A 13,650-nucleotide genomic window follows, 5' to 3' on the forward strand; every position below is an offset into this window, starting at 1 on the left:
TCTCTTCCCCCCCGCCGCTTCTGCTGGCTCTTTGTCTCTAAGAACAAAGTTTTGTTGCTTGTGCCTCAGGTATCTCAGAACCACTCATGAAAATAGTTTTAATATCTTTCTGTGGACATCTCTTATTCAGGTTCAGGCACAGCCTGAGAATGTCACACTGAGACTGGGATGGGCTTTCTTCCTGTTCCCCTGAAACTTCCCCAAAGGCGTGCCCTACAGACCTCCTCCTTATTGGTTAGCATCTACCAGGCAAATCTATTGGCTACCAGCCTATTGGTTTCTTAGGCACATGCAGTTATATCTCAGCAAAGACTTGTGGCAAATTCAAAATACAAATAATACTATGATTAGGGGCACTGCCTTCAAAGTACCTCCAAAGTGTATGGAAATGTTTTCTTTCTTGGGAAGCACTTACAAAAGCTTCATGGAAACATGAAGTGGTTTAGGGGCCTCAGCTTTTAAGAGATGTGTGTGAGTTTGACAGTGTAAAAGAGATTCCAAGCAAAATGAAAAGTATAAATGGAGATGAGGAAAAAAGTAAGTTCAGGGTGATTTTATTTTAGGTTTGGTTGCAGCAGGTGGTGTACTGCAACCTAAAACTACAAATAAAATTGGGGGCCTGGCCAAGGAAAGTTCTCAGTGGTCATGGTCAAAAGTGTGTAATTTTTTTCTCCAGGCCATGGGAAGCCCTTGAAAGATTTGATTAGTGGAAAATATAACCAAGAAATGCAGAGGATCCTGTTACATAGGCTAGGTTCCAACTATGAGAGAGGTTAGATCATCACATAAATAAAACAGATAATGAAGGCTTAAAGGAAAATAAATTTGAAAAGGAGACCTTGGTAATCCATTATAATCAAAAGAGGAGGTTTAAAAATTCCCCATGTCTATGCCACTTCCAGACTAATTAAATCAGAATCTCTGGAGATGAGACTCATGCAATCAGTCTTCTCAAAGCTCCCTTTGACCTCAGCCACGATGGAGCACTAAAACTATAGAACTGTGGTTCGCACACTCCAGCAGGAATCAGAATAGTCTAGAGGGCTTGTTGGACCCCACCCCCAGAGATTCAACAGATCTGGAATGAGCTCTGGTAATTTACATGTCTACCAAGTTCCCAGGTGATGGGGATGCTATTGGTACATGGACCCCACTTTGAGAAGGTCTGATGCAGAGTGATCAGGGCCTGGTAGTTAATTAGATATACCTTGTGTATATATATATTGGCTGGGTTGGAAAAAAAGGAGGAGTTAATCACAGGTAACAGATTCTGAGCCTGAGAACATGACAGAATAGAGATGCCATTAAAAGTGTTTTAGACATGGAAGAAAATAGATGTTTGGCTTGAATGAGAATTTTGAGACAACAGACATTGAAAAAGATTGTTTCATGGGAATAATTATAAATATGAGAATAACAAGGGCAGTGAGCCACAATCAGAGACATACAAGGAAAACCAAATGTCACAGAAGCCGAGAGAAAGTGGTCCAGACTAGCTCTGTTGAGACTACCACAAAAATCCAACCTCTATGACACTTCCAAATCCAGTAACCATCGAAACCTAGGTCCCATACTTGCCTTATATGCCTTTTACTGTCCTTAGCAAACAGACCTCACATTCATAACGGTAACCCTGGAGGAAGCTCAAGCTTTTTAGTGCAAAAGAAGAGAGCTCTATGTCCCTCATGTTGCACTTACTAAGAAAATAGCAATAACTACCACATCATAGATTTTCAACTCTGAGGGTTGAAGAAAAAAAGGGTTCTTCATATAATTATGAGTTCACAAGAAAGTCAATTAATCAATTCCGAATAAGGGCACAGTGTCAGTGCTTAATGAATGAAACCACTAGCATGTAAGAATTTACAATGAACCAGGTGCTGTTCTAAGTGCTATGTACCCTTCTTACTCAGAGGGTGGCTCATGGACCAGAGGCCTCAGAATCACCAGCTGACAGAGTTTGAGAAGCACTGCTTCGGTATCATGAGCTCACTAATCCACTCAATGCTAAGGGGTAGGGGCTATGATGAAGGAACTAAATTACAAAGTTAAAATACTGTGCAAAGTCATAGAGCTAATGCAGTGGAGAAAGATATAAACCTAGAAAATCTAGATTCATAGACTCTCTTCTAACTTGTGTTACACCACCTGGCAAGAGAGTCTTACCATAGCCCTTGGCACCCTGACCATCATCACTCTTTAACATCCACCCACAGTGGCTTTTGCTCCAGGCATCTAAGTGACCATGTCCTCCCCATTGCACTCTTGCTTCTACCATCTAACCCGCTCTTGAGGAATGTGACTCCCTTCAGGTCTCAGCTCACAGTCACTTCCTCAGGAAAGTGATTTCTAACACCCCCAAGTCTTCATATCCTACTCTCACAGCACCATGTACTTTTCCTCCATGATAACCTGTAGTTATGGGTTTACCTATGAGATTTTTGTCTTTTTCCCTAGACTTCAGCTCCTGGAGGGCAAGCACCACATCTGCTTTGTTCCTTGCTGAATCTTGAACAGATACTTAAAATAGTTACCCAAACAGATGTGTATATGAATGTCTTGCCCACATTAGTATGACCTGCAGTGACAATCGGAACTGAACATTCTCTCCCTCCATGTAATCAAGAGACCCGGTGAGGTGAGAGAACAGACTGAACATTCAAAGGGAAGTGTAGTCTTTGAGGCTGAACCCTAAATAGCCCGTCAAGCCTCCATCTGCCAGGAACACCTGGAGCTGCGTTCAGACCTTCTGAAACTATGAGAACCCTTTAAACATGTTTCTGCTTTTCAAAACCCAGCGCCTGTACTGTGCCTTCTGCCTCTGAGACTGCAAAGGGAGAGTGGCCCAAGTGTGGCCTCTCCATGTTGGGAGGGTAGTTCTGGAAGGAAAACACTGGCTGTTCTAACAGAAATCCCGTAACTAAACACAGTCCATTCATTTTGAGTGCTGCTCATCAGGTAGCTTTCAGAGGCCATGAATTCCCCTGAATGGCAGAGAATAACTTTGATTTCAGTGAATGGCTCGCCATAATAATCACAACAATCCTGTCTGAGGAAAGCATGGATTGCAAGGCTCCTTTCAAAAGACCCACCACTGTAATTGTGTGTTTCATTTCCCCCAAATACTCCTGCTCCTACGTATAGTTCCCATACTTTGTGTTCTCATAATATTAACATAATTAGTCTAACTCGGTTTAATGTTGCTACTATTGTGACATAACTGCAAAGAGGCTTGAGAAAAATGCTGCTAATTTTTCTCTTAAAGAGACAGATTTAATTTCAACATTTTTGGGAAATATTGAACAACAGCAATCAGCGTTAAGTTTAAGCAGGTGACAGGCCCAGTTACAGATGATAGAGATGAAGGTTTCTCACTGTGGAACAGCTGCTTAATAATTCTTCAGGGGTTTCTTCAATGTCTCTCAACGGCTATGAGCTCAATTACTCATTTTTTTTTCTTATGGTGTTTTTGTTATTTTAAACTCAAGCCACGGCCCAGCCAGTGTGGCTCAGTGGTTGAGCATCAACCTATGAACCAGGAGGTCATGGTTCGATTTCAGGTCAAGGCATATGCCCGGATTTGGGGCACAAACCCCAGCTGGAAACATGCAGAAAGCAGCCAATCAATGATTCTGTCTCAGCATTGATGTTTCTAGCTCTCTTTCCCTCTCTCTTCCTTTTTGAAATCATTAAAAATATATTTTTTTAAAAAAGACAAAACAAAACTCAAGCCGTGAATGAGCAATACCAAGGTCAACCTTTGTTTTAGACCTGAGCTTCTCAAACTCCTTGGGAGCTTGTTAAAATGAGTTTCTGGTCCATAGGTCTGCGCTGAGACCTGGGGAGTTTTCATTTCTAACAAGCTGCTGGGCGCAGCTGCTGCTGGTCCATACACAGCACTACGAGAAGCATGGTCTTAGAGAACACAACAAAATTAGTTTTGTGGCAAATTAGTTTTGTCTTGCAATTCAAGTTGGCACGCTTTTAAGTCGGAAGTATTGCCTAAATGTTTCCATTTGCCAGGGCTGTGATGAATGTAACTCTATCCACCTCGCAGGGTCAGAAACGATCACAGAAATGAGTCACTCCCATGATTCCACCCTGGGGTGAGTTAGGGAAGAAATGGACCTGCTGTCCATCTAGAGCTATCTTATGTAAATCTAGAATCCTGGAATTTCCAGACATCCTCTTTAACAATGTTGATATTAAGCATATGTAGAAATGTCTGGACATATCTGGAATAAGTGTGGACATATGCTGATCAACTCTGAAACTGTATTAAAAGCAATGTGGTCCAATCGTGGTATAACAGCTAATGGGTTAAAATAAAAAATATTCTTCCAACAGTATATTTTGAAAAGCACATCCCAGCTTGTTTCATTTATAATAATGTTTACAGTAGAACCAATAAAGGAAAAAACCACACTTTTAATTCTTGCTTAACACAGCAGGAGAGGCAAAGGAGTGGTTTTCTTTTCTTTTTTGGGGTTTGGAGGCGGAGAGAGTTGGAGTGGCCTTAGTCTCTTCCACACTTCCACCATGCTGTATGTCTTTGCCTTCTCCCTACCCTACTCCCAAGTCCTTGGTGGTCACCAGCCACTGAGGAAACCACCATCAGCTCAGCTGATGGTAAGGAAATGAGAAAAATGGAGAGAATTTTTTATGTTCTGTTTTTTAAAACCCTCTCTTAACTCTTGAATTTCAAAAATGGAAACATAAATACTTCCAAAAATTATTTTTAATTTCATTTAAAGTAAGTTTTTGTTGAAACCAAGGAGCAGCATCTAGTCCCGATACCAAGCAAGTCTTTTGCCTACTTTGGTCTCTAAAAAATTTCATAAACAAACTCACCCTGTTACAATGACTAGGAAATATATGTGCAACAATTTAGTTAGGACACTGTGAGTAACACCATTCAACAGCATAGTTCTAATCTAATCAAGAAAAATCATCACTCTAAAGGAAAAATATTTTAGAATATATCCCCAAATATACTATAACTAGAGGCCCGGTGCATGGAAATTCATGCACTGGAGGGGATTCCCTCAGCCCGGCCTGCCCCCTCTCACAGTCCGGGAGCCCTCAGGGGCGAGAGGTGACCGGGCAATCAGGGGAAGGTGATGCCCCCATCACACCTCTGCTGCTGCCACTGCCAGCAGCGCAAGCCTTGGCTGGCCCTGGTTACCTGAGTCTCAGGCGGCCCTGGGCAGATGGGCAGCCGCCATCTGCGGCTTGCCTGTACCCTCGGGCCCGCCCTGGGTGACTGGACAGCCAACATCCGAGGCTTGCCTGCACCTCGGGCTGGCCCTGGGAGGCTGGGGGACTAAGGGGACTGGGGGACTCTGAAGGCAGATGCGTGAAGCGGCCAGGCCCAGACTGCAAGCTTTACTCCCTTATGGGCAGATCAGCCTCACTTCATCTTCCTCAGGGCTGGTCTTTCTGACTTAGCAGGGGGGCTGCTGTAAAAGAGCATTAGTGATCTTTTAACATGGATTTCACATGGCTTGGGATTTACAGCCCTGATTCTTCCTTAGTACAAAGGGCTGTTGCTACAGAGAATGATGCAGAAAGTACTAGTACCTAACATAGCACTGTGGTTAAGAATATGAAGGTCAGGGCCAGCCAGCATGGTTCAATGGTTGAGTGCAGACCTATGAACCAGGAGGTCACAGTTTAATTTCCAGTCAGGACATATGCCTGGGTTGCGGGCTCAATCTCCAGTGTGGGCGTGCAAGAGGCAGCCAATCAATGACTCTCTCTCATCATTGATGTCTCTATCTCTCTCTCCCTCTCCCGTCCTCTCTGAAATCAATAAAAATATTTTCTTTTAAAAAGAATATGAAGGTCAGTATAGACAGATCTGGATTTAAGTTCCAGCTTCAAAATGCCCTAACTTGGGACTTCAACATCGCTTAATCTCCTGGTCTTTAGTCTCCTTACCTCTAAAATGGAAATAAAGACTCCCTCTGGCTCAGACTTGTAAACATGACAGACTGTATATAAAATGCCGACATCACTTAGGACACAACCTGAATATTCAGTAAGGAAGCCATGTTTTTTCCTAAATCAGAGAAGATCCTGACATGGATGTCTTAAGAGGTTTCAGAAAGAATTAGGGAAAGAAGTCTATGGAATAACTTTTCTTGCAATCTCTAAAAATATTGTTATTGTTCAATTTCCATGTTGGCTTAAGTTGTCCTTCCATTGAGATAGGAACTAAAAAACTAATGGCAACATTTTCCACAACCGGGAAGATGTATTCCATATGTATCCAAGGAAACATTATGTTTTATTAAAAAGCAGAAAGTGTTCCTATTCCTAAATATGGTACATTGAAGAATATACACTCCACTTAAACACGTGTCCAGAGATATGGTATTAATGGAACTTAATTGGAAGAACAGGCTGCAGGGGAATCAAATCTGTGTCATTCCTTTCTCACCATTTGCCATGGAGCACATTTGTCTGTTTCTTCTTTATTTGTTTTTTCACTGTGGCCAAAATAAAGAACAGGGGACATATGGGAATTGTTTCCTTTCTTGGAACTAGCCAGATGGAAAAGTGCAGTCATGATGGCCTACCTAAGAGGCAGAAAAATATTACCTACAACACCTGAGCCCCTTGAATTATAATGAGAACACATTTTGAAGTTCAGAGTAGTCCTTGCTTAATGACTCTGAGTGCCAGTCTCATTTTAATCACGAGACTAGTTTCAACAATAAGTAGGTATTTAACTGAAATTTTCAAAATGGATGTTTTGAAAGTTGAAAAAAAAAAGACCCCCAAATTATTTGGGTCAAAAATACTTTATAGAAATCAGGAAAATGTAGATAATGGCTATTTTTTAAAGAAAAAAAAAGCGTGTCACAGAAGTTTGAAAAGTAATGATGATTTTGTGATAATACAGCATAAATGTACAAATTAATCAACCTACTAATCAATGATGTGACTACTATCTACATAGACCCAGACAAGGTTGGGCTGGAGGAATATGAATAATATAGAAGGAATATAAGACATGGCCTTTGCACCTAATCAGAGATATAACAACATAAAGATTATAATGATAGGCACAATGATGGAGTTCACATTATATAGGTGTAGGGATTTCAGATTTTGGCCTCTTGTCTACACAGCTTTCAAAAATGTGTATATTTCATTTCTTCTGTAGTATTATTCTAAGCTGACTGCTGCTTTTTTCATGCCAGCTTTATCTGAGCCTCTGTTTAGAATTCTATACTAGCAACTTTCTGTGTCCCTGCTTGTCTGGATCACCTTGTCAAGATAATCATGTTTATCAGAAGTCCTAAACCTTTCTGTGTTCGGGACTACTTGGGTGTATTAATAATATTTGGAAGATGCCCTTATGGTTGTCATAACTAAGGTGTTTGACCACTCCATTCTGTCAATCAGTGTTTAGACATCTTTAGACTACCTCTAAGCTATATCATGTCAGGAAAATGCCAATTCCTAGTCATATTATCCAGCCACTGCTATTTATTTGGCATTTTTCTTCAACTTCTGGTTCCCTGCCCACCAAGAATATCTTCCAGCACTAAAATTTTCCATATTGTCCAGAGTTGGAAAGATTGGTGATCCAAATATGAGAGAAGAAAGCAAATGAATTAGAGGGTCACAAAATGTACATATAAAAATTTTCCCTCCAACCTCATAGGCCAGAAAGTCTCTAACTTTAGCATGTGTCAGCATCATAGAGACACTCTTTGAATATCACTGCCACACATGACTTAAAAAATTATTTCCAAATAACATGCAATTGAAATAAAAGGCCATATCCCTTTGCTGTGTGCCAGGCAGTTCTTAACCTGAAAGTCATCGGAGGCTCTTTGATAGGATTCTAAGTATCCACGGTACTCCACAAATTATATTTTATATATCATTAGCTTGTATGAGATTACATTTGGATGATTGAGAGGGCCCATTGTTCTCAGAAGATTCTTAAAGGATTCATTTACCCAAACAAAGCTTAAGGACACCACTGATGTCTGCAGGGAGAGTCAAGCCAACACATTTGAGGAGACATTGACATTGGAATATAGCAGAATAAGGGCTTTACAGTTTATAGAACCAATATATAATTCAGTTATTTTTATGGTTAGTGGATAATTCTACTTTTACCACATTGACCTTCGTAATCTATTACTCCATTCCTTTATGATTATCTTCTGACTTCTACCAAAACGTAGATCAACCAACCAATCAGGCAACAAGTTTAGATGGAGCCCCTCTTATAGGCCTAGCATTGGAGTTGGCTTAATGATGGACCCAAAAATTGCAGAGTCCCTGCTTACAGGTAACTCTGGGTGGGAACACGGACATCTACTGCTTTTAAGCCCTACGAGGGTAAGAACCCTGACTTTCGTACCTCAAACTCCATCTCACGTGTTGAGAGGACCACCTGGTAAATCGTAGAAGCACAACTAACAATTATTAAATAAGTGAATTAAAGGCCTCAGGCGTCTGTACTATAAATGTCATAATGATATTATCAGATAAACAAAATATACACAGTGGCTGACTGGACAAAGCTCTTACACCTACAGAATACTGCTGAATAAAGGAAATCAGGGACCCAACTAAGAAAGCATATCAATAAACTGCAAACTAGCCTCAATAGGGAAAACTAACTGAAGTTTCAAACCTTTCTTTACACTAGATGTTGCCATAGAAAAGAACTCAGTTAAAAGGCTATAGCTGGAAAGATCACTCTCCTTTTTGTTTAGCAAGCAATAATGCTGATGTAAAGGATTCAGAAAATGAAAAGCATGCTGCCCAACCACATATATTCATCATACTCCCTTCAATAAGTGTGAAGCAGACAAGCCCTTACCTAGATTTCAAGCTGATGAATCATCTGCCCAGTTTCACTAAAGCTCAAGGGGCTGTTCAACTAAACAAGGGGCTGAAACCCTGCCAGCCTCAGGATGCACTTAAATAAGGACAGCATGTTAAAAGGAGGCAGGTGATGGTTTCCTGATGAATCCCTAGTTTCTAAGTGCATTAAATCCTCCTTCAGTTCAGGAAAAAGAGGCTTTTGATCTCAAAAATCATGAGAAAATTACTTTGTGTGTATAGATGCTGACTATATCAGATAAACAGAAATATTAGCAATTTCCTATATTTAGGCCATCCATTTATTGAACCTGGGGTTCCTCCTATTCCATCATCCCTATGGAAACACACACACACATCATCACACACATTAGAAGAAAGAAAATTCCTTCTTCTGGGGAAACACCTGTCTCAGGAATACTTGGTTGTGTAGCTTCTGAGCTGGCATAGGGTCGAGCATACAAATGGTGCAGTGACTCTTGGGAAGTCATATTTGTCCCTGAAACTTCAGTCACCTGGAGACTGCATGCCTCATTGCCTGCAGCAGCTCAATCCTGACAGTGTAGGATGAGTTTAGAAATCTCATTGGAGCAACACAATTTGAATTGAGCGTTTAAACAGCACAATATTTTTAGTGCTAAAATAACCATCCTTTGCAATTTTTGCTGATTGTGGACTTTTTTCTTTTCTTTTGCTATTATAATAATCTTGCCTTGGTTTGGATATTTTCATGGGAAGAAGATAACAGGGCTCAGTAAACTAGTACATCAGTTAGCTGCACGTTCCCATTTTCACACAGAGAAAATCCCTGCTCCTTTTGCAATGCAAACACACATACACACAATTCCTAGAATCCCAACTGCATTCATACCCACTGCTCTCAGACAGACTCACACCGGGCACTGAGACACAAACTCCCTGCATGTCAAAATCAAGCCAGGCTGAAGATGCAAATAGGTGGATATGGCGCCAGGTGGATGTGTAATCAGTAATAAGAAATACATTGAGCCCCATAATGAAAAGAAATCCCCCAAATTGTTCAGAATTCCCCCTCCCCCTTCCATTCACTGATTTATTAACCCTGAACAAAGATGTAATTGCAGGGTCTCAGAAATATTTTTTTCCTTTTTTTTCATTTTTTGGCATTTGTTTTGTTTGACTTTGAATATTCTTAATATCTAGTCATACCATTCATTGCCTGTTTTCTTCACTCAGTTGCCCATCTTCCCCCCCCTCCCCCCAAATGAAAGAAGCATCAGCTTCTGAGTCTTAAGGATGAGTGAGACCTCTGCATTTTCTTTGCTTGTTTAGGGCAAGAAATGAAGTGCTGCCTCTTTAACTGGCAGAAGCATGCAGGAGGAGCATACCTTTAATTTAGTGTTGGGATACCTCACTTGCACCCTGGCTGTTGTCTTATTGGAGACGGCAGCCTGCCTGAGATCCTCTAGCACTGAAATAATATCATCCAGCACGCATTTCTTATCCTGATTTCTCAACACACACAGATGGGAAAAAGTATAATTATAGCCCTTGTGGTTCACCTTCATTTCCAGCACGGCTCGGTGGGTCTGCAGGATCCCCTCAGCATGGAGCAAAATATTGTCCCCGGGTGGGGAGAGGAGGATCACCCTGCCATACCTCCCAGGGGTGTGTAAGTCCGAATAGAGCTGGCTTTTGGACTGGTCCAGGGGGAAAAGGCTGCTGGCCAGGCTGCGCTCGATCTTGGCCAGGCTGTGGCTGGGAGCGACCAGGCGCTCCAGGTCGCTCTCGGGCTGGAAGTGGTTGAGCGCGCTGAGGCCGAAGGTGATGGTCAGGACGGCGGGCACGGTGAGGAAAAAGACCGGGTGCCGGCTCACGCACAAGCCCAGCCTGTGGCAGAACGACTGGAGCCCTCTGCGAAGCACCTGCCGCAGCAGCATCCTCCACCAGATCCAGCTTGCAGGCGCTCCCGGCCGTCTTAAAAAGCACATGTGACACGTGTAAGCGCCAGGCTACCCCAGTCTCCCGCATCCCGCCCCCTCGGGACCAAACCCCCTTCCCACCGCCGCCGCCTCCCCGCCCCCTCCGCGCTCACCCTGGACCACTCCGCCCGGTCTTTCCCCGGCCCCACCTCCATGCGCTCCACTACTCTTTCAAACACTGCAGCAAGTTGCAGTAAGGCGGGCAAATAGCGACCGCGCGCTGCGGGGGCACCGCGGGGCCCACCCCCTCCCCTGCCTACCAGCGCCCTCCCGCCTCCGCGCCCCCTCTCACCGCACGAGCTGCGATCCCGCGGACTAGCCCTTCATCTCGCTGCTGCAGTCCCCCGGCCTCCCTCGCTGGAGGCGGTTCCGTGCGGAGCGTCCCACAGATGTGGATTTCCTCTCCGTCCTGGTGGGGTTTGGCGCCGAACGGGAACCATGTGCCTCGGTGTTGTAAGAAGCAGACATGTGCCCCATAAACAGGGAGGAGGAGGGGTGGTGCGGGAGGGGGCTTGGAGGGGAGTAGAAGGGCGAGAGCGGGGAGCAGCTAAGCTTTTCCTTTCTTAAGATGCTGACAGTTATTTTTAGAGTTTTGTTTTCCCTCTTTCCTCCCCGCTGGAGTGAATGGAAGAGGAAATGGGAGAAGGCGCTGCTGACCCATTGGAGCGGAGGCAATTAGAGCCCGAGCCAGGCGGGGAGGAGGTGCAGGGAGGGAGCTCCTGGAGGCAGGCGGCCAGTTTTGCCCCTCCGGGTTCCCTTGCCCTCGAATTCTGTTTTTTTTTTGGCAGAAGAAAAGGAACAGAGATGATGATGCTGCATTTTTTAGCATACCACAAAGCATGCAAAGGATTCCTTGCAACACCACGCTGTCAGTCCACAGATTATCAGCTGCAGCGAGGGCTGCCAGAGACCCCATCCTGCAGGCGGTGTTTGGGCTCTAGGAATCCCTTCCTGGCTCTGGTGATGGGAGAGGACACAATTGCCAAGAGCAGCCGTGTGTGTGTGTGTGTGTGTGTGTGTGTGTGTGTGTGTGTGTGTTGGAAGTGAAGATCTACATGCAATATGTGGTTTCTCATAAAATATTACGTTCCCATTCTGCACTTTTGAAGTTTAGGAGAAAAAGTTGTTAAAAGCTGGTTTCAGCCCTCTTCCCCCATTTTCTCTTTCACCTCGCATTTCTGAAACCAACCGGTTTCTAGCCATCTGATTTATGCTGAGATGAGGGCGAATGAGAGGCTATCTAATTTTCTCCTGTGAGTAGAATTCCGGGCGGGGGCGGGGGGGGGCACACATTTTGGGACATTCCTCACATAGTTTTTGCTTGATGGGCTAGATGGTAGGGGGAAGTACATTGGAGTCCTTTGCTGTGTAAAACAGTGAGTCACCTTCACCATTTAGGAAACAAAACTCCCTCAGTACACGAAAGTGTGAAGGTGAGGAACTCTCACCTGCATCAAATCAACATCAAAAACTTGCATATTAATAAGCTTGTGTGTGTGTGTGTGTGTGTGTGTGTGTGTGTGTGTGTGTGTGTGTGTGATTTCTTACCTATCAGGGCTTTCACAAGTTCATATTCTGGAAAGCATTGGAAGAAATCTTGAGGACAAATTCTAAAGTCTGATTGTGAACTGGAGACCTGCTTTCCAAAGCTTCTCTTCTCTTTGCCTTGACTTCATATAGAAGATTGAGTTTCAAGAGCTGATTTCTTCACACCTTCTTAACAACAGTGAAAGACTTGTTCTTCATTGGCTGCTTAGAGAGGTACCCATCCATGTGTACAAACAAAGCAAAGGACCCATCCTTTTAATAATTCGATGCTTTTTATTTTTGCTAGTGGAATCTATTCTTCCGTTATCTAGAGACCAAAGAGACAGCAGAGAGCTCAGAATCAGGGGCAGTACTTGCAGGCAATAGTCTAAAGGGTAGTGTTGTACCTAAAATTAAAGAAAAATTTTAGCCTTTTAAAATTGAAAGTGAACTTGGAGGCCATCAGTTTGAATTCCTACCAAGGGAAGGTATTGCTTCAGAATATCCCTGATGATTCTCCATCAAGCTCTTGCTGCAAAATTCTTCACATACAAGAACCCACTCATTTTTCTAGAAAGCCCATTCTATTTTAGACACCCCCTTCTTTGCTTTTAGCTGAATTCAATCTCCTTGCAGCATTTATAGGCTAGTCCTCCCTCTCCTTCAGTGGGAAGAGTCCCCTTTGCATAACTGTTAGATCTTCATGTCATTTCACATAATGTTTTCCATTAGTGCAACATGATGGATATTGTTTTTGACTACACAGCAAAGAGAAAATGTATCTGTCATCTATTTTCTACACCCTCTTTATTATGTTAAGTATGTTTGGTCATATCTTATACATAAAATTGTCTTAAAAATGGTCTTTTTGCAAAATATATATCATTATATTTTAGGAATGGACGATTGATTTTATAGATAAGGACACTAAGAACTGTGAAGGTTCAGTGAAATTAAATATACTTCAAGTTATTTGCAAAGCTAATACCAGTGTTCAGATCTCTTGTTTTCCCTGGCAACACTGGACCAGGCCCACCCCTCTGAGGAGGAATGGTCAGGTATTTTGAAGAATGCCCCTCAATTGGGAATTGTTTGATGCTTGTCTTATTAGATTGGGGTTAGGAGTTCTGGAGGAATAGCACAGAGGTAAAGTGCCATTTTTATTATATCATATTAAGGATACATTCTAGCAACATGTCTATCACTATTGCATGACCCGCCTGAAGTAGTGTTTGTCAACTTTCTCCGCTGTACAATTACTCTTCTACTCTGCTTTCCAGAGGGTCCTCTTTGGAAGGAAGGCAGTCAC

At 42.9% G+C, this 13,650-nt stretch overlaps 1 protein-coding gene across 4 annotated transcripts in view; it reads right to left on the reverse strand.

The window, feature by feature from the left end:
- Positions 1-11,221, reverse strand: part of PTCHD4 (patched domain containing 4) — a gene marked incomplete at its 5' end in the record, with an annotated part of 186,474 nt that extends 175,253 nt beyond the window's left edge. Inside the window, 2 exons of one of the 4 annotated variants that reach the window (XM_080667000.1) lie at positions 10,395-10,809; positions 11,107-11,221. In XM_080667000.1, coding sequence (XP_080523126.1) covers positions 10,395-10,772 — 378 coding nt within the window. Of the gene's footprint in view, positions 1-10,220; positions 10,824-11,106 lie in introns of those variants that run through there. The other 3 variants (XM_080666998.1, XM_080666999.1, XM_080666997.1) reach the window with 3 other exon arrangements.
- Positions 11,222-13,650: the final 2,429 nt, after the last annotated feature.

This window comes from Plecotus auritus (assembly GCF_963455305.1).
Source record: "Plecotus auritus genome assembly, chromosome: 4".
Taxonomy (NCBI): Eukaryota; Metazoa; Chordata; class Mammalia; order Chiroptera; family Vespertilionidae; genus Plecotus; species Plecotus auritus.